This window comes from Chiloscyllium plagiosum, unplaced genomic scaffold (assembly GCF_037043375.1).
Source record: "Chiloscyllium plagiosum isolate Xiang-an unplaced genomic scaffold, Cpla_swu_hap1 HiC_scaffold_6, whole genome shotgun sequence".
Taxonomy (NCBI): Eukaryota; Metazoa; Chordata; class Chondrichthyes; order Orectolobiformes; family Hemiscylliidae; genus Chiloscyllium; species Chiloscyllium plagiosum.
The window spans coordinates 99,916,566-99,939,074 of NW_028270144.1; the positions used below are offsets into that span (position 1 = coordinate 99,916,566).

Genomic DNA, 22,509 nt, shown 5'->3' on the forward strand with positions numbered 1-22,509 from the left:
CTTGCATTCAGCCTCACCAGAGCAGGCCTGAGACAGAAATGTTGCCCAATAAATCCAATGGTGCGCTGAAGTGCCAGGCAATTGGAAGTTTGGGGTCATTTGTGGACAGAACATAGATGTTCTACAAAGCAGTTGCCCCATCTGCATTTCATCTCCCTAAATGTAAAGGGAATTGCACCGTGAGCAGCAAATACAGTAGACTAGATTGAGTGAAGTGCAGGTAAATCTCTGTTTTGTCTGAGAGGTGGCTAGAGCCTTGCATTGAGAGGAGACAGGAAGTAACTGGCAGGTGCTACACCTTTTACAGTTGCATGGGAAGGTGTTGGGAGTGAAGGGCCAGGTTGTCCCAGAGAGAATGGTCCCTCAGAATGCAGACAAGGGAGGGGAGGGGCTTGCCCAGGCAGACCCATTGTTTCTGCCCCAAGGTACCCATCTCTTTCTACCTTGGTTCTTTTTTTTTCCACAGCTCCGTGTGCTGTACATTTTTGGAGTTTCTCTCTCTGTGTGTTTAAACAATAGTCTGCTTTTTGATTCTTCCTGCCAAAGTGCATGACCTCATTCCTTTCTACACTGAAGTCCATCTACCATGTTTTTGCCCATTCACAACCTATTTATATCCCCTTACAGATTCCTTCATCACCACATCCTTCCATCTATTTTTGTTTCAGCAGCACTCTGTATCCTCCTCCAAGTCATTGGTACAGACACTAAATAGCTGAGACACCAGGACCGATCCTTGTGGCACTCTATTAGTCATGCCTTTCCAATCTGAAAAGATCCTTTAATCCTGACGGTCTTCTGTGTTAGCCAATCCTGAATCCATGATAATACATTACCCTCAATACAAGAAATCCTATCTTACAAAGAGTGATGTTTTATTATTAAGCTAAAAATTTTAAATTTACTGCAACATTTGTGGCGGCACGGTGGCACTGTGGTTAGCACTGCTGCCTCACAGCGTCAGAGACCCGGGTTCAATTCCCGCCTCAGGCGACTGACTATGTGGAGTTTGCACATTCTCCCCGTGTCTGCTTGGGTTTCCTCCGGGTGCTCCGGTTTCCTCCCACAGTCCAAAGATGTGCAGGTCAGGTGAATTGGCCATGCTAAATTGCCCGTAGTGTTAGGTAAGGGGTAGATGTAGGGGTATGGGTGGGTTGCGCTTCGGCGGGGCAGTGTGGACTTGTTGGGCCGAAGGGCCTGTTTCCATCTAATCTAATCTAATCTAATTTACTAGGCTATCTCCATAAAAATAACTTGCAAATGTGTTCTTCCAAAGGACAATGTAAAACATTCATAAAGTAATGCAAACCTTTTTTGTGGTCAAAACAGGGATTTGAAGATAAAAGTTTCATAACTTTCCACAGCAAAGCACAATTTCCTGCAAAGAATTCTCATCAAGTTATTGTTTAAAAATGATATATTTTCCCAAAATAAATAGTAACATTTAACATATTCTGCTATTCTAAAGAGAAAACAAAACTAAGAAAGATAGTGGACTCTCATGTTGCACTATAATTCAAATTCACAAATAACAGTTGGTCTGAAAGAATAAAATTATCAGTACCTGTCTTTGTTCCAAATATTCTAAAGCCTCATCCATCATCAGAGGTACTGAAATGGAGTAAAGCAAAAATGAGAACATGGCAACATTTACACGGTGACCACTGTTTACATGATTATCGATATACGAAGGATAGTGGAATATGACACTAACTTAAATTACATTGATTACATGGCAACCAAATACTAGCATCTTTCCAATGGAAAGTATCAATGCAGTTTCCCAGTAAATTCAAATATTGTGATAGTACAAAATAAAATAAAATAAAATAAAATAAAATAAAATATTTTGGGGGACAGAAGGGAGGAAGAAAAGTGCTGGAAATCATTATCTGTTTAAGCAGCACATGACCAGTTGAATGGCATCAAGTAGTATGGTTCTAGAAGACATAAAATAGAGACCAAACTATGAGGAGGAAAGCACTTGGGAAAAAAAAGCTTTTTCTGAGTCAAAGGATATCCTGACACTATTGGTTCAAATATGGCAATTTAAAAGATTGAAATTAAAGTAAATCTGGTCAAATTGGGGTCTACATTCTAGGAATGAACCTAAAACAAACAAAACCAAGCAAATCACATGGCAGTAAAGACAGAACAAGGAATCTTAGTTGTTTTGATGAATACTTGGTTCGACACTATTAAGACCAGTGTTCTTTTAGTTCTGGAGCACACATTAAAATATTTTAAATTTTATTTAGCAGAGTTTTTTTTTGCAGAAAAGTACAAAGAACAACATTTCTTAACATTCAAATGTCAGTAGAGACTTTGTGCTCAAGTCTCTGGAATGGATCTTGAATCTACAATTTTCAACACAAAAGACAAGAATGCTTTCCGCTGATATAGCTGACATCAAATTATTTCTATCTTCAGGAAAATATAAACTTGTAGAAGTCAGAAGCTTATATCTTCTGAAAATTGGAGTGAAAGCCCAGTTAAACTCAACATAACTGTGGTCTTGTCAAGAAAACTTACACCTTTCTTCTTCATTATAAGATGGAACAATGACAGATAGTTCTTTTGTGGGAGGATCATGAATACTTGGGAATAACTCCTTCCTGCCAGAATTTGGACTCAAAAAGAATTTTTCTGTCTCTCCAAGACTGACGTTTGGCATTTTAATAGCAGTCACGTGTGCGGTGAACAACAGCTGCAAAAAGACAAGAATACCAAGTATAAAATATACAATGTGACATTATAGATATGGAGGGTCTTCAAGTTCAGATAAACAGTTTGTTAGACATTTTTTCATTATATTTTTTCACTCCTGCAGGATGGTTTCATATTTACAAGAATCAGATCAATCCTGAGATTGATTTCATTTCGGACCAAGTAAAAGGGATGCTAACAATAACAAAGTCAACAATAGGGACTTGCAATACTTTGTGAGCCTTGAGATTTTATTTTCTCATCAAAAGGTCAGAACAATAGATGCTTTTAACATCAGGGCATATTTGAAGAGAAATCAGTGTATATTTTGAACATCACCAAATCTCAAAAAGAAATGAAAAAAGCTATCAAGACACATTTGAACAAAATACTGAATTATTTACAGATTCCACTCAAGAGAAGCTCCAGAATTAATATTTTCACGATAATAAAATACTGCCAGGCATTTTTAGCATTAAAATATTATAGTACTTTAGATTGATTGTGTACCAAAAATATTGACTTTTCAATGAGATTCAAAGAGTGTCTTCTCACTATTACATCACAAAGCACAAATGTTGAGCCATGAAAAGATGTGACAGTTGATAAATTTTGCAATATGTGTTAACTGGTATATTGTGATAATTGAATGAAGTGCACCCATTTTGTTCTGAACACAGCTGTGATCAGCAACATCGCTTTTCAATTGATATCAATATTGGTATAATACATGCACACTGATTGATCTTCTATTTTGTAAGGGTAGTTTGAAAAAAAATTGGAAAGAGTTAGACTAATAATGCACCAATGAAAATCCAGGAATTTTATGGTAGAAATTGGTAAACGAAAAGCTTTTTCATTAAAAAAAAGTGATTATCTATACATAGCCTTTCATAACTTCAGGATGTTTCAAAAAACTTCATAGCCAATTCACTAATTTTGAAATCCAAAGACAGCGGCTATATTGGGAAATATGGCAGATAACACATGCTTAGACATAAACTACCAGTTTACAGGAATAAATGTTGGTCAGGTCATAAAGAACCCCTTTTTTTTTAGAAATAGAATAGTCCAACACAGTGTGATGGATCAAATGATCTGTGTTGTATAATTCTAAGTTTGATAGTAAGTTACTGAAGCAAGCAACAGATATCTATGTGAGGCTGTTTTATCCATTGATGAAGAGAATGTGATTAGGGAAAGTTATCAACTGTCATTGCTTTCTCCTATTCCTAAAAATTTCTTTATTATTTAAGTTACAGTGCAGACTCTTAGCCTCTTAGCAGCAGTTACCCTACAGAACAGAGAACATATGAAGTAACAAATGGAGCATGTAGGAAAGGTACCACCATAATAACAAGCAACTTTAATAGAAATGGAAATTGGGATGAATCAAGTTGGCAAGGATAGTCTAGAAAATGAATTGAGTGTATTTGTACAAGTTCTCACAGCAGCACATTTTAGGGCTCAGCAGTAGCAGGCTATTCTAGACCTGTTAATATGCAATGAAACAAGATTAATCAATAACCTCATAGGAAAGGATCCTATGAGGCACAATAGTGAACAAGAGGCAAGTTATCCCAGTTTTAAAAATGAGGCAGAGAGACGACACAGGTTTCCTGTACACCCCACAAGTTGCAGTCACTCTGCTGAAATGCCTCCACATTTTCTCGCTCTTTAATGAGTTTCCCTTGGTGGTCCTTGCAACACCATAACATAAATCACAATAAAGCAACATAAAGACCCATTAAAGTCCGCATTTAAAGCGAGTTAATTATTACTGTTTTGTTAATAAAACTTGGATTGTTTACATTAGAGCGTTGAAGGCTGAGGGTACTTGATAGAGGTATGCAAATTATTACAGGCATGGAATAGAGTGGATAATCTGAATTTTTTTCCCAGGGTGGAAATGTCAAATACTAGGTTGAATACATAGCTTTAAGGCAAGAGGAGAAACATTTAAAAGGAGATGTGCGATGAAGGAGGTGGTAGGTGCCTGGAACGCACTGCTGGGTAGGTGTTAGAAGCAAATACAACACAACATAAGAGGCATTAGACGGACACATGAACAAGCAAGGAATAGAGGGATATGGCCTATGTGCAGGCAGACTAGATTAGTGTAGAATGGCATCTTGGTCGACACCATGCCGTACTGTAAGAAGAAAAATAGTGACAATATATTCATTTGATGCAGAAAGTTTCAGTTTAACAGTGTTTGATAGAAGTCCTGTGTGTTACAGCTTACAGCAACTGAAGGTGAAATCACCACCATGACTATGGTGGTGTCATCAGCGAACTAGTAAATGGCATTAGTCTGGTATTTGGCGACGCAGTCATGGTATACAGTGAGTACAGTAGGGGGCTGACTACGCACCCCTGGGAAGCTTCAGTGTTGAGTGTTAGTGAGGATGAACTGTTGTCCCCCAATCTTCACTGATTGTGTCCTGTGAGTCAGGAAACTGAGGATACAGTGGCAGAGAATGGGGCTTAGTCAGAGATCACTAAGTTTAGTAATCAGTCGAGGGGATAATAGTGTTGAAGGCTGAACTGTAGTCAATGAGTAGGATTTGTAACAGAGCTGTTCATGGTGTCAAGATGTTCTAGGGAGGAGTGAAATGCAAGTGATATGGCATCTGACATGGATCTGTTGGTCCAATAAGCAAATTGGAGTGGGTCAAGAGTAGTGGGGAGGCTGGAGTTGATTAATGCCATGATCAGCCTTTCAAAGCACTTCATGACCACCAAAGTTAGGGCCACTGAACAGTAGTCATTGAGACATGCTGCATGAGCCTTCTTAGGCACAGGGATAATGTTGGCCCTCTTGAAACAGGCAGTGACAGTAGCCTGCTGAAGGGAGAGGTTGAAGATGTCAGAGAAGACCTCTGCCAGTTGATCTGCACACGCTCAGAATGCACGGCCTGCTACTCCAACTGGTCCCATCACTTTCCTTAGATTCACACGAAGGAAAACTGATCTGACCTCTGATGCAGTGATTGTTGGGATAGGTTCGTTAGGACTTGTCGGAATAGGTGTTACCTCTCTGCCGAAATTCTGCTCAAAGCGAGCATAGAAGGCGTTGAGACAATCTGGGAGGGATGTGTCATCGTCTGTTAACTTGCACGGTCACTTTTTACAACCTGTGGTGTCATTCAGTCCTTTCCTTAGTCGCTGGGTGTCTGTGTGGGCCTCTAGTTTGGATTGGTTTTAGTCCTTGGCTGTCTTAATGGCTCTGCGAAGGTCATACTTGAATTCCTTTTATTTGAGTGGGTCTCCTGATCTGAAGGCCTCATGTCTGGTTTTTAGCAGGTTCTGTATGTCCTGATTTATCCAGGGTTTCCTATTGGGGAACACCCCGATTGACTTCCTTGGTATGCAGTCCTCCACACACTTGCTGATAAAGTCTGTGATGGTGGTGGTGTACTCATCCAAGGTACCTGCACACTGTTTGAACATATTCCAATCAGCTGTTTCCAGACAGCACTGGAGTTGATCCTCTGCCTCCTCCGACCAGCATTGGACCTGCATCCGCAAGAAGGTCTCCTACTTGTGCTTTTGCCTGTAAGCCAGTAGAAGAAACACGGCATTGTGGTCGGAGTTCCCAAAATGAGGGCGGGGGATGCAGCGGTAGGCATCTTTCATAGTGGTGTAGTAGTGGTTTAAAACGCTCAGGCCACTGGTGAGGCAAGTAATGTTCTGGTGGTACTTGGGCAACACCTTCCTTAGATTGGCTTGATTGAAGTTGCCAGTTACAATAAACAGGGACTCGGGGTGTTCCGCCTCCAGGGTGTTAGTGGTGGAGTATAGCATATCCAGAGTTTCCTCAACCTTTTGCTTGTGGCAGTATGTACACAGCAGCTTACATAATTGCGGTAACTTCCCGTGGTAGATACAAGGGGCGGCATTTGATGGTGAGGAATTCAAGGTTTGGGGAGCAGTGGCTGCCCAGGGTTGCAATGTCTTTGCACCAAAAGTTGTTGATTAAAAAGTAAACCCCTCCACCTTTTGTCTTACCTGAGGATGCTATACAGTCCGTACAATGGATAGAAAAACCATCAGCCTAAAGTGCGCAGTCACAAATGAATATGTTGAGCCAGGCTTCTGTGAAGCAGAGTGCGCAGTAGTCCCGCAGTTCCCGCTGAAAGCTGAGCAATGATCTGAGTTAGTCCATCTTGTTCTCCCGAGGTTGTACATTTTTCCATGGAGCTGAGGCTGAGGGGTTGACCTTATAGAGACTTACAAATCATGGGGCATAGGAACAGTAAATATCCAAGGCATGTTCGTAGGATAGGGGAATCCAAAACTGGAGGGTATAGGTTTAATGTGAGGAAAGATTTAAAAGGGACCTGGAGGGGCAACCTTTTCACACAGAGGGTGGTGCACGTATTGAATGATCTGCTGGAGAAAGTGGTGGAGTTGGATATAATTACAACATTTAAAACACATCTGGATGGGTACATGAATACGAAGGGTTTAAGGTTGGCTAATGGGACTAGCTTAGATTAGGATATCTCATCAGCATGGACATGTTGGACTGAAGGGTCTGCTTCTGTGCTGTACAATTCTATGACTTTATAAAAACACTTGGGTCAAACTCCTGAAGCTTCCTCCGTGACAGTCCTATGGATCCTCCCCTTGGAATCTTACACTATGATAGGAATATACTTATTCTGAGTATTAGGAAATATGCCCTTAGATGTCTGCAAGTCATAGAGATGTACAGCTAAGTCCTTTTCTATTGACCAATTTCTGAGTGTCATCTCCCAGTTCCTTTCAGCTAGTTCTGATTTCATGGTCACATTGTTGATCGCGAATTCAAAATACGAACCTTAGATCCAGTCCCTCACTTTCAAACAGGATGTCAAATTCAACCAGGTTGTGGTCCTGCTCCTACAACAGATATTCTCTTACACAACAACTAATCCAATATAACATAGTGTACTCCTGCAGCAACAAGTTCTAGAACTAATCTCGAAAGCATTCTAGAAACTCCTCATTCAGCTTGCTATCACCACTGTGATTTTTTTTCCCCCAATTTCTACACAGATTATCGTTGGACCTTTGTTGCAAACACCTAATATTTAGTTTGTATATTTTGCTCTACGCTGTGGTTACTGTTACAGGGCCTGTAGACCTCTCCCAGTAATATTGTCTTGCCTCTAAGTGCTCCTTAAATTCACTGAAACTAATTCCATCCCCGCAGCCCTCCAATCCCTCTGCTCTAATCCCAACCTCACCATCAAGCCAGCGGATAAAGGGGGCGCAGTGGTAGTCTGGCGCACTGACCTCTACACCGCTGAAGCCAAACGCCAACTCGAGGACACCTCTTCCTACTGCCCACTCGACCATGACCCCAACCCCCATCACCAAACCATCATCTCCCAGACCATACAGAACCTCATCACCTCAGGAGATCTCTCACCCACAGCTTCCAACCTCATAGTCCAGGAACCCTGCACTGCCCGGTTCTACCTCCTTCCCAAGATCCACAAGCCTGACCACCCTGGCCGACCCATTGTCTCAGCATGCTCCTGCCCCACTGAACTTATCTCTACCTACCTCAACACTGTCCTATCCCCCCTAGTCCAGGAACTCCCCACATACGTTTGAGACACCACCCAGGCCCTCCACCTCCTCCAAGACTTCCGTATCCACGATGGATATCCAATCCCTCTACACCTCCATCCGCCATGACCAGGGCCTCCAAGCCCTCCGTTTTTTTCCTCTCCAGACGTCCCCAACAGCACCCTTCCACCGACACTCTCATTTGTTTGGCCAAACTGGTCCTCACCCTTAATTTCTCCTTTGAATCCTCCCACTTTCTCCAGACCAAAGGGGTAGCCATGGGCACACGTATGGGCCCCAGCTATGCCTGTCTCTTTGTTGGCTAGTTGATCTTACGTAATTACACCGGCACCACTCCCCACCTCTTCCTCCGCTACATTGATGACTGCATTGGTGCCACCTCGTGCTCCCGCGAGGAGGTTGAGCAATTCATCAACTTCACCAACACATTCCACCCTGATCTTAAATTTACCTGGACCATCTCTGACACCTCCCTCCCCTTCCTGGACCTCTCCATCTCCATTAGTGACGACCGACTTGACACCAACATTTTTTACAAACCCACCAACTCCCACAGCTACCTGGATTACACCTCTTCCCACCCTATCTCTTGCAAAAATGCCATCCCGTATTCCCAATTCCTCCGCCTCTGCCGTATCTGCTCCCAGGAGGACCAGTTCCACCACAGAACACACCAGATGGCCTCCTTCTTTAGAGACCGCAATTTCCCTTCTCACGTGGTTAAAGATGCCCTCCAACGCATCTCGTCCACATCCCGCACCTCCGCCCTCAGACCCCACCCCTCCAACCGTAACAAGGACAGAATGCCCCTGGTGCTCACCTTCCACCCTACAAACCTCCGCATAAACCAAATCATCCGCTGACATTTCCGCCACCTCCAAAAAGACCCCACCACTAGGGATATATTTCCCTCCCCACCCCTTTCCGCCTTCCGCAAAGACTGTTCCCTCCATGACTACCTGGTCAGGTCCACGCCCCCCCTATGACCCACCCTCCCATCCTGGCACTTTCCCCTGCCACCGCAGGAACTGTAAAACCTGTGCCCACACCTCCATCCAAGGCCCTAAAGGAGCCTTCCATATCCAAAGTTTTACTTGCACATCCACTAATATCATTTATTGTATCCATTGCTCCCGATGCGGTCTCCTCTACATTGGGGAGACTGGACGCCTCCTAGCAGAGCCCTTTAGGGAACATCTCCGAGACACCCGCACCAATCAACCACACCGCCCTGTGGCCCAACATTTCAACTCCTCCTCCCACTCTGCTGACGACATGGAAGACCTGGGCCTCCTTCACCGCCGCTCCCTCACCACCAGACGCCTGGAGGGAGAACGCCTCATCTTCCGCCTCGGAACACTTCAACCCCAGGGCATCAATGTGGACTTCAACAGTTTCCTCATTTCCCCTTCCCCCATCTCACCCTAGTTCTAAACTTCCAGCTCAACACTGTCCCCATGACTTGTCCGGATTTGTCCAACCTGCCTATCTCCTTTTCCACCTATCCTCTCCTCCCTGACCTATCACCTTCATCTCCTCCCCCACTCACCTATTGTACTCTATGCCACTCTCTCCCCACCCCCACCCTCCCCTAGCTTATCTCTCCACGCTTCAGGCTCTCTGCCTTTATTCCTGATGAAGGGCTTTTGCCCGAAACGTCGATTTTGCTGAAGCTCCTCGGATGCTGCCTGACCTGCTGTGCTCTTCCAGCACCAAGAGCACCACTGATCCAACCTGGAGCTGTCTGTCGACTGGAAGCTGCCCTGGGAGAGACTGTCACAGCGAGCGGACTCACCAGGAGCAAGACCGTGAGGGCAATAGCGACCACCACCAGCAGCACTTCACCGGGATCGAATTCCATTACCCAGGGTCGACAACCGCCAGCGGCTTCTCCCTCCTCCCTAACAACCGCGCGAGCCTATGACGGCGGGACAACGAGGCGGAAGCGAGCACCCGGCCGGGGAATCGACGAGGGTGCTGCAAGCAGCAAGAGGCTCCCCCTGAGCCGCAACATCGGCGGCTCCTCTGCCTGCAGCGCCACCCCTCGGCGCCCGCCTACCGTCGCTGCAGCCAAGTACGTGGTTCAACTTTCAGGGCGTGGGAGTGAGCGGAGCAGGAGCAGGAGCATCTGTGTGCAGTCCGGCCTGTCGGTGTGACCGATGCTGATCTTGGGCTTCACTTTCCCCCGGCTCCCCGTATCCTCCAAGGGCAGAAATCACACAGGTTATAGTCCAACAGGTGTATTTGAAATCACGAAGAAATTTCTAAGCGCTGCTCCTTCGTCAGGTGCAGTGAGAAAGAAGCGCACAGAACTTACAGCCAGAGAGATCAAGGGCAGAGATCATACAAATAGTGCGACTGGAGTGTTGAATAAGTTTCTGCAGGTGACCAAGAGTCTCCAAGGCAGCATCAACTCTATTTCAGACTTGTAACTTGTGTCTTCCAGAGTGAAAACTGAGGCACAATGTTTTTCTTTGCCATTTCCTCATTCTCATGATAATTCTTCCTCCTCTGGTATGAGGGACCAACAGCTATTATTTATTGTAGCAACTTTCTTCCTTTTTGCATACTATTAAATCCGCTTGCCATGTTTTAAGATCTAGACAACTCTGATTCCCCCATACTGGAGACAATATTTGAAGAGATGCTTATATGGGTCACAACGGTATCAGAATCGAGAGTGTGGTGCTGGAAAAGCACAGAAGGTCAGGCGGCATCCGAGGAGCAGGAGAATCGACATTTCAGGCATAAGCCCTTCATCACACGAATTGCCAGCAACAGTGAAGGAAACATTGAGAATATTCCTTCATCCTCTTGACCTGAGCTCAGCAGATGGTGGACTGGCCTTGAGGATTTAGCAAGTAAGTTATTGCAGAATTCCAAGTTTCTGATCTGCTCTTGTAGCAAAATATATAGAGTTCAGTTTCTGGTCAATACGTCCAAATAATTTTGGGGGATTCAATAAAAGCAACACCAGCACATTTGGTTAGCACTTCAAACAACAATGCAATGACAATACATTTTTCCCTCTATCAGAGTTAGATATGTGGAATGTTTGTTAGATATGTGGAATGGTATTGCTTTACACATTTTTCACTTGTTCATTGCTTTAAACAGACAAGTCTTCCATCACTGTCACACAGTGGCAGTAGCGTTTACATGATGCACTGCGACAATTCACGAAAGTTCCATCAAAAGTACCTGCAACATCCACCTCAGAGAAGGATGAAGCCTAAGCTAGAATGTTGTCCAGGTCATGTGTGTGGATATAGTGGGAGCAGGCAGCTTGAGGTGGCTGGCGGTGAGAGCGGGAGCAGGCTATCCGGGGTGGCCAGTGGGAAGAGTGGGATTCATGAGTCCAGGGTGGCAATGGGGTGAGGGGGGATGTTGAGCCTTTGTGAGGAGTGCAAATCCAGCATGACCAGGCACTTAAGAACTGTGCTGTTGAACTGTTAACTGTGTTTTCTTTGTTTTTCCACTTTTAGTAAGAAGGACTGCAATATTAACTCTTTACCATTGTTTTCCTTATTTGTCTGGTTTGTACCTAAGAATCTGTACCTAGGTACCTTTGTACCTAAGATAGTGCTGTAAGTGATGACTTGTAAACTTTTCACTGTAATCATGTGAGTATATGTGACAATAAACCTAGTTCAGTTGAATTCATGTCTGATTCTCACAAATGAAGATCATGCAATCATCAGGGGCAACTCCACTTTGACCAGAGATGGGAGGAAAGGTATTTGACAAAGCAGCTAAAGGTAGTTGGGCCTAGGACACCATCCTGAAGAACTCCTGCAGAGATATCTTGGGACTGAGATGATTTGTGCTAGTTATGATCTCAATAGTTTGGTGCATTATGTTCTGTTTACAACAGTCAAATGCTGTAATGTTATCTTGTCCTGACATCTTTTTTAAAAGTGCTCTATTTAGTTTAGTGACAGATAATCTATTGTTATCAGCATTATTTGTTGCCATTTCAGTGCAATTAAGGACTACAGTTGGAAAAATTCTTCATAAGTTGTCATACATCCAATTCTTTAAATATTATGGTGTTATTTAGTTGTGATTTAGTTAGGATACAAACTCGATGGGGCAAATGGCTTATTTTCTGCTCCTATGGTGTTAAAAACTGACCTTTTCTCACCATAAACTTTAGGAAGAATACAGTGTTTAATTTAATCATATTAGATGTGCAGTATTTTGAATAAATACAATAATATATATGCAGCGTGGTTAAAAGGAGTTGCAAAAATGTTGCTTCCGGAGGCTGCAGACTGCAGTTGTCAATCATCGTGCCTGGACTAACCAGTCACATGGTTGCCATTTCCCTTCAGCACATTCAACACTGCAAAATAAAAATAAAATAAAGCTTACCACGCGGCCTGGTCGTCGACAACGCGGGGATTGCAGGACAAGAAGGAGAAAACAAAATCAGCGCAATTCAATGAAGGAAGAAAGCTCGTAAATATTCTGGTCTCTTTGAGGAATCTGCGAAATCTATATCGCAGGTTCACATGGTTCAGAAAGAAGGAGAAGGATGGCGGCTGGATTCAAGTGTGTCAGAGGCAGAGGGAGTGGGGGAGAGAGGGAGTGGGGGAGAGAGGGAGAGAGGGAGAGAGGGAGTGGGGGTGGGGAGGGGGGAGAGAGGGAGTGGGGGTGGGGAGGGGGGAGAGAGGGAGTGGGGGTGGGGAGGGGGGAGAGAGGGAGTGGGGGTGGGGAGGGGGGAGAGAGGGAGTGGGGGTGGGGGAGGGGGGAGAGAGGGAGTGGGGGGAGAGAGGGAGTGGGAGGGGGGAGGGAGTGGGAGTGGGAGGGGGGAGGGAGTGGGAGTGGGAGGGGAGTGGGAGTGGGAGGGGAGTGGGAGTGGGAGGGGAGTGGGAGGGGGGAGGGAGTGGGGGTGGGGAGGGGGGAGGGAGTGGGGGTGGGGAGGGGGGAGGGAGTGGGGAGGGGGGAGGGAGTGGGGGTGGGAGGGGGGAGGGAGTGGGGAGGGGGGAGGGAGTGGGGGTGGGGGTGGGGAGGGGGGAGAGAGGGAGTGGGGGAGGGGGGAGAGAGGGAGTGGGGGAGGGGGGGAGAGAGGGAGTGAGGGAGTGGGGGGTGGGGAGAGAGGGAGTGGGAGGTGGGGAGAGAGGGAGTGGGAGGTGGGGAGAGAGGGAGTGGGAGTGGGTGGGGAGAGAGGGAGTGGGAGTGGGTGGGGAGAGAGGGAGTGAGGGAGTGGGAGTGGGTGGGGAGAGAGGGAGTGAGGGAGTGGGTGGGGAGAGAGGGAGAGAGGGAGTGGGTGGGGAGAGAGGGAGAGAGGGAGTGGGTGGGGGTGGGGAGAGAGGGAGAGAGGGAGTGGGTGGGGGAGAGAGGGAGAGAGGGAGTGGGTGGGGAGAGAGGGAGTGGGAGTGGGTGGGGAGAGAGGGAGTGGGTGGGGAGAGAGGGAGTGAGGGAGTGGGAGTGGGTGGGGAGAGAGGGAGTGAGGGAGTGGGAGTGGGTGGGGAGAGAGGGAGAGAGGGAGTGGGTGGGGAGAGAGGGAGAGAGGGAGTGGGTGGGGGTGGGGAGAGAGGGAGAGAGGGAGGGGGTGGGGAGAGAGGGAGAGAGGGAGTGGGTGGGGAGAGAGGGAGTGGGTGGGGAGAGAGGGAGTGGGTGGGGAGAGAGGGAGTGGGTGGGGGAGAGAGGGAGTGGGTGGGGAGAGAGGGAGAGAGGGAGTGGGTGGGGAGAGAGGGAGTGGGTGGGGAGAGAGGGAGAGGGAGTGGGTGGGGAGAGAGGGAGTGGGTGGGGAGAGAGGGAGTGGGTGGGGAGAGAGGGAGTGGGTGGGGAGAGAGGGAGTGGGAGTGGGTGGGGAGAGAGGGAGTGGGTGGGGAGAGAGGGAGTGGGTGGGGAGAGAGGGAGTGGGTGGGGAGAGAGGGAGTGGGTGGGGAGAGAGGGAGTGGGTGGGGAGAGAGGGAGTGGGAGTGGGTGGGGAGAGAGGGAGTGGGAGTGGGTGGGGAGAGAGGGAGTGGGTGGGGAGAGAGGGAGTGGGTGGGGAGAGAGGGAGTGGGTGGGGAGAGAGGGAGTGGGTGGGGAGAGAGGGAGTGGGAGTGGGTGGGGAGAGAGGGAGTGGGAGTGGGTGGGGAGAGAGGGAGTGGGAGTGGGTGGGGAGAGAGGGAGTGGGAGGGGAGAGAGGGAGTGGGAGTGGGTGGGGAGAGAGGGAGTGGGAGTGGGTGGGGAGAGAGGGAGTGGGAGTGGGTGGGGAGAGAGGGAGTGGGAGTGGGTGGGGAGAGAGGGAGTGGGGAGTGGGTGGGGAGAGAGGGAGTGGGTGGGGAGAGAGGGAGTGGGAGGGGAGAGAGGGAGTGGGAGGGGAGAGAGGGAGTGGGAGTGGGTGGGGGGAGAGGGGGAGTGGGAGGGGAGAGAGGGAGTGGGTGGGGAGAGAGGGAGTGGGTGGGGAGAGAGGGAGTGGGTGGGGAGAGAGGGAGTGGGTGGGGAGAGAGGGGAGTGGGAGTGGGTGGGGAGAGAGGGAGTGGGAGTGGGTGGGGAGAGAGGGAGTGGGAGGGGAGAGAGGGAGTGGGAGTGGGTGGGGAGAGAGGGAGTGGGTGGGGAGAGAGGGAGAGAGAGGGAGTGGGAGTGGGTGGGAGGAGGGAGAGAGAGGGAGTGGGAGTGGGTGGAGAGAGTGGGAGAGAGAGGGAGTGGGAGTGGGTGGAGAGAGTGGGAGTGGGTGGGGGGAGAGGGGGGAGTGGGAGTGGGGTGGGGAGAGAGGGAGTGGGAGTGGGGGGTGGGGAGGGGGGGAGTGGGAGTGGGGGTGGGGAGGGGGGGGAGTGGGGAGTGGGGGTGGGGAGGGGGGAGAGAGGGAGTGGGGAGGGGGGAGAGAGGGAGTGGGGGTGGGGAGGGGGGAGAGAGGGAGTGGGGAGGGGGAGAGAGGGGAGTGGGGAGGGGGAGAGAGGGAGTGGGGAGGGGGAGAGAGGGAGTGGGGAGGGGGAGAGAGGGAGTGGGGAGGGGGGAGAGAGGGAGTGGGGAGGGGGAGAGAGGGAGTGGGGAGGGGGGAGAGAGGGGAGTGGGAGGGGGGAGAGAGGGAGTGGGAGGGGGGAGAGGGAGTGGGAGGGGGGAGAGAGGGAGTGGGAGGGGGGAGAGAGGGAGTGGGAGTGGGTGGGGAGAGAGGGAGAGAGAGGGAGTGGGAGTGGGTGGAGAGAGTGGGAGTGGGTGGTGGGGAGAGGGGGGAGTGGGAGTGGGTGGGGGGGAGAGGGAGAGGGGGGAGTGGAAGTGGGTGGGGGGAGAGGGAGAGGGGGAGTGGGAGTGGGTGGGGGGGAGAGGGAGAGGGGGGAGTGGGAGTGGGGGTGGGGAGGGGGGGGGAGTGGGAGTGTGGGGGTGGGGAGGGGGGGGAGTGGGGAGTGGGGGTGGGGAGGGGGGAGAGAGGGAGTGGGGAGGGGGGGAAAGAGGGGGTGGGGAGTGGGGGTGGGGGGGGGGGGAGTGGGGGAGGGAGAGGGAGTGGGGAGGGGGGAGAGAGGGAGTGGGGAGGGGGGAGAGAGGGAGTGGGGAGGGGGGAGAGGGGAGTGGGGAGGGGGAGAGGGAGTGGGGGGTGGGGAGAGAGGGAGTGGGGGGTGGGGAGAGAGGGAGTGGGGTGGGTGGGGAGAGAGGGAGTGAGGGAGTGGGAGTGGGTGGGGAGAGAGGGAGTGAGGGAGTGGGAGTGGGTGGGGAGAGAGGGAGTGAGGGAGTGGGAGTGGGTGGGGAGAGAGGGAGAGAGGGAGTGGGTGGGGAGAGAGGGAGAGAGGGAGTGGGTGGGGAGAGAGGGAGAGAGGGAGTGGGTGGGGGAGAGAGGGAGAGAGGGAGTGGGTGGGGGAGAGAGGGAGAGAGGGAGTGGGTGGGGAGAGAGGGAGAGAGGGAGTGGGTGGGGGTGGGGAGAGAGGGAGAGAGGGAGTGGGTGGGGGGTGGGGAGAGAGGGAGTGGGTGGGGAGAGAGGGAGAGAGGGAGTGGGTGGGGAGAGAGGGAGTGGGTGGGGAGAGAGGGGAGTGGGAGTGGGTGGGGAGAGAGGGAGTGGGTGGGGAGAGAGGGAGTGAGGGGAGTGGGAGTGGGTGGGGAGAGAGGGAGTGAGGGAGTGGGAGTGGGTGGGGAGAGAGGGAGAGAGGGAGTGGGTGGGGAGAGAGGGAGAGAGGGAGTGGGTGGGGGTGGGGAGAGAGGGAGAGAGGGAGTGGGTGGGGAGAGAGGGAGAGAGGGAGTGGGTGGGGAGAGAGGGAGTGGGTGGGGAGAGAGGGAGAGAGGGAGTGGGTGGGGAGGAGAGGGAGTGGGGTGGGGAGAGAGGGAGAGAGGGAGTGGGTGGGGAGAGAGGGGAGTGGGTGGGGAGAGAGGGAGAGGGTGGGGAGAGAGGGAGTGGGTGGGGAGAGAGGGAGTGGGAGTGGGTGGGGAGAGAGGGGAGTGGGTGGGGAGAGAGGGAGTGGGTGGGGAGAGAGGGAGTGGGTGGGGAGAGAGGGGAGTGGGTGGGGAGAGAGGGAGTGGGAGTGGGTGGGGAGAGAGGGAGTGGGGTGGGGAGAGAGGGAGTGGGAGTGGGTGGGGAGAGAGGGAGTGGGAGTGGGTGGGGAGAGAGGGAGTGGGAGTGGGTGGGGGAGAGAGGGAGTGGGAGTGGGTGGGGAGAGAGGAGTGGGGAGTGGGTGGGGAGAGAGGGAGTGGGAGTGGGTGGGAGAGAGGGAGTGGGAGTGGGTGGGGAGAGAGGGAGTGGGAGTGGGTGGGGGAGAGAGGGAGTGGGAGGGGGAGAGAGGGAGTGGGTGGGGAGAGAGGGAGTGGGAGTGGGTGGGGAGAGAGGGAGTGGGAGTGGGTGGGGAGAGAGGGAGTGGGAGGGGGAGAGAGGGAGTGGGTGGGGGGAGAGGGAGTGGGTGGGGAGAGAGGGAGTGGGGAGTGGGTGGGGGGAGAGGGGGAGTGGGAGGGGAGAGAGGGAGTGGGAGGGGGAGAGAGGGAGTGGGTGGGGAGAGAGGGAGTGGGTGGGGAGAGAGGGGAGTGGGAGTGGGTGGGGAGAGAGGGAGTGGGAGTGGGTGGGGGAGAGAGGGAGTGGGTGGGGAGAGAGGGAGAGAGAGGGAGGTGGGAGTGGGTGGGGGAGAGAGGGGAGAGAGAGGGAGTGGGAGTGGGTGGAGAGAGTGGGAGAGAGAGGGAGTGGGAGTGGGTGGAGAGAGTGGGAGTGGGTGGGGGGAGAGGGGGAGTGGGAGGGGGAGAGGGAGAGGGGAGTGGGAGTGGGGGTGGGGAGGTGGGGAGGGGGGGAGTGGGGAGTGGGGGGTGGGTGATGGTGGGGGAGGGGGGGGGGAGTGGGAGTGGGGGTGGGGAGGGGGGGGAGTGGGAGTGGGGGTGGGGAGGGGGGGAGAGAGGGAGTGGGGAGGGGGGAGAGAGGGAGTGGGGGTGGGGAGGGGGGAGAGAGGGAGTGGGGGAGGGGGGGAGAGAGGGAGTGGGGAGGGGGAGAGAGGGAGTGGGGAGGGGGAGAGAGGGAGTGGGGGAGGGGGAGAGAGGGGAGTGGGAGGGGGAGAGAGGGAGTGGGGAGGGGGAGAGAGGGAGTGGGGAGGGGGAGAGAGGGAGTGGGTGGGGAGAGAGGGAGTGGGAGTGGGTGGGGGAGAGAGGGAGTGGGAGGGGAGAGAGGGAGTGGGTGGGGGAGAGAGGGAGTGGGAGTGGGTGGGGAGAGAGGGAGTGGGAGTGGGTGGGGAGAGAGGGAGTGGGAGGGGAGAGAGGGAGTGGGTGGGGAGAGAGGGAGTGGGTGGGGAGAGAGGGAGTGGGAGTGGGTGGGGGGGAGAGGGGGAGTGGGAGGGGAGAGAGGGAGTGGGAGGGGAGAGAGGGAGTGGGTGGGGAGAGAGGGAGTGGGTGGGGAGAGAGGGAGTGGGAGTGGGTGGGGAGAGAGGGAGTGGGGAGTGGGTGGGGAGAGAGGGAGTGGGTGGGGAGAGAGGGAGAGAGAGGGAGTGGGAGTGGGTGGGGGAGAGAGGGAGAGAGGAGGGAGTGGGAGTGGGTGGAGAGAGTGGGAGAGAGAGGGAGTGGGAGTGGGTGGAGAGAGTGGGAGTGGGTGGGGGGAGAGGGGGAGTGGGAGGGGGAGAGGGAGAGAGGGAGTGGGAGTGGGGGGTGGGGAGGTGGGGAGGGGGGGAGTGGGAGTGGGGGGTGGGGGAGGTGGGGAGGGGGGGAGTGGGAGTGGGGGTGGGGAGGGGGGGGAGTGGGAGTGGGGGTGGGGAGGGGGGAGAGAGGGAGTGGGGAGGGGGGAGAGAGGGAGTGGGGGTGGGGAGGGGGGAGAGAGGGAGTGGGGAGGGGGGAGAGAGGGAGTGGGGAGGGGGGAGAGAGGGAGTGGGGAGGGGGAGAGAGGGAGTGGGGAGGGGGAGAGAGGGAGTGGGGAGGGGGAGAGAGGGAGTGGGGAGGGGGAGAGAGGGGAGTGGGGGAGGGGGAGAGAGGGAGTGGGGAGGGGGAGAGAGGGAGTGGGGAGGGGGAGAGAGGGGAGTGGGGAGGGGGGAGAGAGGGAGTGGGAGGGGGGAGAGAGGGAGTGGAGGGGGGAGAGAGGGGAGTGGGAGGGGGGAGAGAGGGGAGTGGGAGGGGGGAGAGAGGGAGTGGGAGGGGGGAGAGAGGGAGTGGGGAGGGGGGAGAGAGGGAGTGGGAGGGGGGAGAGAGGGAGTGGGAGTGGGTGGGGAGAGAGGGAGAGAGAGGGAGTGGGAGTGGGTGGAGAGAGTGGGAGTGGGGTGGAGAGAGTGGGAGTGGGTGGGGGGAGAGGGGGGAGTGGGAGTGGGTGGGGGGAGAGGGAGAGAGGGAGTGGGAGTGGGGGTGGGGAGGGGCGGGGAGTGGGGAGTGGGGGTGGGGAGGGGGGGGAGTGGGAGTGGGGGGTGGGGAGGGGGGAGAGAGGGAGTGGGGAGGGGGGAAAGAGGGGGTGGGGAGTGGGGGTGGGGGAGGGGGGGAGAGGGGGAGGGGGAGAGAGGGGAGTGGGGAGGGGGGAGAGAGGGGAGTGGGGAGGGGGGGAGAGAGGGAGTGGGGAGGGGGGAGAGAGGGAGTGGGGAGGGGGAGAGAGGGAGTGGGGGAGGGGGGAGAGAGGGAGTGGGGAGGGGGGAGAGAGGGAGTGGGGAGGGGGGAGAGAGGGAGTGGGGAGGGGGAGAGAGGGAGTGGGGAGGGGGAGAGAGGGAGTGGGGAGGGGAGAGAGGGAGTGGGGAGGGGGGAGGAGAGGGGAGTGGGGAGGGGGGAGAGAGGGAGTGGGAGGGGGGAGAGAGGGAGTGGGAGGGGGGGAGAGAGGGAGGTGGGAGGGGGGAGAGAGGGGGTGGGGAGGGGGGAGAGAGGGGGTGGGGGAGGGGGAGAGAGGGGGTGGGGAGGGGGGGAGAGAGGGGGTGGGGAGGGGGGGAGAGAGGGGGTGGGGAGGGGGGAGAGAGGGGGTGGGGAGGGGGGAGAGAGGGGGGTGGGGAGGGGGGAGAGAGGGGGTGGGGAGGGGGGGAGGGGGGAGAGAGGGAGTGGGGGAGGGGGGGAGAGGGGAGGGGGGAGAGAGGGAGTGGGGAGGGGGGAGAGGGGGAGGGGGGAGAGAGGGAGTGGGGAGGGGGGGAGAGAGGGAGTGGGGGAGGGGGGAGAGAGGGAGTGGGGAGGGGGGAGAGAGGGGGTGGGGAGGGGGGAGAGAGGGAGTGGGGAGGGGGAGAGAGGGAGTGGGGAGGGGGGGAGAGGGGAGTGGGGGAGGGGGGAGAGAGGGAGTGGGGAGGGGGAGAGAGGGAGTGGGGAGGGGGAGAGAGAGGGAGTGGGGAGGGGAGAGGAGGGAGTGGGGAGGGGGGGAGAGAGGGGAGTGGGGGGGGGAGGGGGGGGGGGAGAGAGGGAGTGGGAGGGGGGGAGAGAGGGGGTGGGGAGGGGGGAGAGAGGGGGTGGGGAGGGGGGAGGGAGAGGGGGTGGGGAGGGGGGAGAGAGGGGGTGGGGAGGGGGGGAGAGGAGGGGGGTGGGGGAGGGGGAGAGAGGGGGTGGGGAGGGGGGAGAGAGGGGGTGGGGAGGGGGGAGAGAGGGGGTGGGGAGGGGGGAGAGAGGGGGTGGGGGAGGGGGGAGAGAGGGGGTGGGGAGGGGGGAGAGAGGGGGTGGGGAGGGGGGAGAGAGGGGGGGTGGGGAGGGGGAGAGAGGGGGGTGGGGAGGGGGGAGAGAGGGGGTGGGGGAGGGGGGGAGAGGGGGAGAGAGGGAGGGGTGGGAGGGGGGAGAGGGGGAGGGGGGAGAGAGGGAGTGGGGAGGGGGGAGAGAGGGAGTGGGGAGGGGGGAGAGAGGGAGTGGGGAGGGGGGAGAGAGGGGGGTGGGGAGGGGGGAGAGAGGGGGTGGGGGAGGGGGGAGAGAGGGAGTGGGGAGGGGGGAGAGAGGGAGTTGGGAGGGGGGGAGAGAGGGAGTGGGGAGTGGGGAGGGGGGAGAGAGGGAGTGGGGGTGGGGAGGGGGGAGAGAGGGAGTGGGGGGTGGGGAGGGGGGGAGAGAGGGAGTGGGGGTGGGGAGGGGGGAGAGTGGGGGTGGGGAGGGGGGAGAGTGGGAGTGGGGAGGGGGGAGGGGAGGGGGGAGAGAGGGAGTGGGGAGGGGGGAGAGGGGGAGGGGGGGAGAGAGGGAGTGGGGAGGGGGGAGAGTGGGAGTGGGGAGGGGGGAGAGAGGGGAGTGGGGAGGGGGGAGAGAGGGGGTGGGGAGGGGGGAGAGAGGGGGTGGGGAGGGGGGAGAGGGGGGGTGGGGAGGGGGGAGAGGGGGAGTGGGGAGGGGGGAGAGAGGGGAGTGGGGAGGGGGGAGAGGGGAGTGGGGAGGGGGGAGGAGGGAGTGGAGTGGGGGAGGGGGAGAGAGGGAGTGGGGGTGGGGAGGGGGGAGAGAGGGAGTGGGGGTGGGGAGGGGGGAGAGAGGGAGTGGGGGTGGGGAGGGGGGAGAGAGGGGTGGGGGGGGGGAGGGGTTGGGGGTGGGGAGGGGGGAGAGTGGGGGGTGGGGAGGGGGGGAGGTGGGGTGGGGAGGGGGGAGGGTTGGGGGTGGGGAGGGGGAGAGGTGGGGTGGGGAGGGGGGAGAGTGGGGGTGGGGAGGGGGGAGAGAGGGGGTGGGGAGGGGGGAGAGAGGGGGTGGGGAGGGGGGAGAGAGGGGGTGGGGAGGGGGGAGAGAGGGGGTGGGGAGGGGGGAGAGAGGGGGTGGGGAGGGGGGGAGAGAGGGGGTGGGGAGGGGGGAGAGAGGGGGTGGGGAGGGGGGGAGAGAGGGGAGTGGGGAGGGGGGAGAGGGGAGGGGGGAGGGGGGAGGGGGAGGGGGAGAGGGAGTGGGGAGGGGGGAGAGAGGGAGTGGGGGAGGGGGGAGAGAGGGAGTGGGGAGGGGGGAGAGAGGGAGTGGGAGGGGGGGAGAGAGGGGAGTGGGGAGGGGGAGAGAGGGGGTGGGGAGGGGGGAGAGGGGGAGTGGGGAGGGGGGAGAGAGGGAGTGGGGAGGGGGGAGAGAGGGAGTGGGGAGGGGGGAGAGAGGGAGTGGGAGTGGGGAGGGGGAGAGAGGGAGTGGGGGTGGGGAGGGGGGAGAGGGAGTGGGGTGGAGGGGGGAGAGAGGGAGTGGGGTGGGGAGGGGGGAGAGAGGGAGTGGGGGTGGGGAGGGGGGAGAGAGGGGTGGGGGTGGGGAGGGGTTGGGGGTGGGGAGGGGGAGAGTGGGGTGGGAGGGGGAGAGTGGGGGTGGGGAGGGGAGGGGTTGGGGTGGGGAGGGGGAGAGTGGGGGTGGGGAGGGGGGAGAGTGGGGGTGGGGAGGGGGGAGAGTGGGGGTGGGGAGGGGGGGAGAGTGGGGGTGGGGAGGGGGGAGAGTGGGGGTGGGGGAGGGGGGAGAGGTGGGGGGGGGGAGGGGAGAGTGGGGTGGGGGGGGGGGGGAGAGGGAGTGGGGGTGGGGGGGGGGAGAGGGGAGTGGGGGTGGGGTGGGGGGAGAGAGGGAGGTGGGGGTGGGGGGGGGGGAGAGAGGGAGTGGGGGTGGGGGGGGGAGAGAGGGAGTGGGGTGGGGGGGGGGAAGAGGGAGTGGGGGGTGGGGGGGGGGAGAGAGGGGGTGGGGGGGGTGGGAGAGGGGGGTGGGGGGGGGGGAGAGGGGGTGGGGGGGGGAGAGGGGGTGGGGCGGGGGAGAGGGGAGTGGGGGTGGGGGGGGGAGAGAGGAGGTGGGGGGTGGGGAGGGGGGAGAGAGGTGGGGAGGGGGGAGAGAGGGAGTGGGGGGGGAGAGAGGGAGTGGGGAGGGGGGAGAGAGGGGAGTGGGGGTGGAGAGGGGGGAGAGAGGTGGGGGGAGAGAGGTGGGGGGAGAGAGGGAGTGAGGGAGTGGGGAGGGGGGAGAGAGGTGGGGGGAGGGGGGGAGAGA

At 56.0% G+C, this 22,509-nt stretch overlaps 2 protein-coding genes across 5 annotated transcripts in view; one reads left to right on the forward strand and one right to left on the reverse strand.

The window, feature by feature from the left end:
• Positions 1-10,242, reverse strand: part of LOC122550810 (dolichyl-phosphate beta-glucosyltransferase) — a 40,778-nt gene extending 30,536 nt beyond the window's left edge. For both annotated transcript variants that reach the window (XM_087988287.1, XM_087988288.1), the window contains exons 1-3: positions 10,085-10,242; positions 2,533-2,707; positions 1,565-1,611 (exon numbers count right to left, since the gene is read on the reverse strand). In XM_087988287.1, coding sequence (XP_087844413.1) covers positions 1,565-1,611; positions 2,533-2,707; positions 10,085-10,150 — 288 coding nt within the window. In that variant the 5' untranslated portion in view covers positions 10,151-10,242. The remainder of the gene's footprint in view (positions 1-1,564; positions 1,612-2,532; positions 2,708-10,084) is intronic.
• The window catches only part of exosc8 (exosome component 8), a 41,996-nt gene continuing 29,708 nt past the window's right edge, over positions 10,222-22,509 (forward strand). The window contains exons 1-2 of one of the 3 annotated variants that reach the window (XM_087988290.1): positions 10,222-11,150; positions 12,624-12,750. In XM_087988290.1, coding sequence (XP_087844416.1) covers positions 12,734-12,750 — 17 coding nt within the window. In that variant the 5' untranslated portion in view covers positions 10,222-11,150; positions 12,624-12,733. Of the gene's footprint in view, positions 11,151-12,623; positions 12,751-12,813; positions 12,844-22,509 lie in introns of those variants that run through there. The other 2 variants (XM_087988291.1, XM_087988289.1) reach the window with 2 other exon arrangements.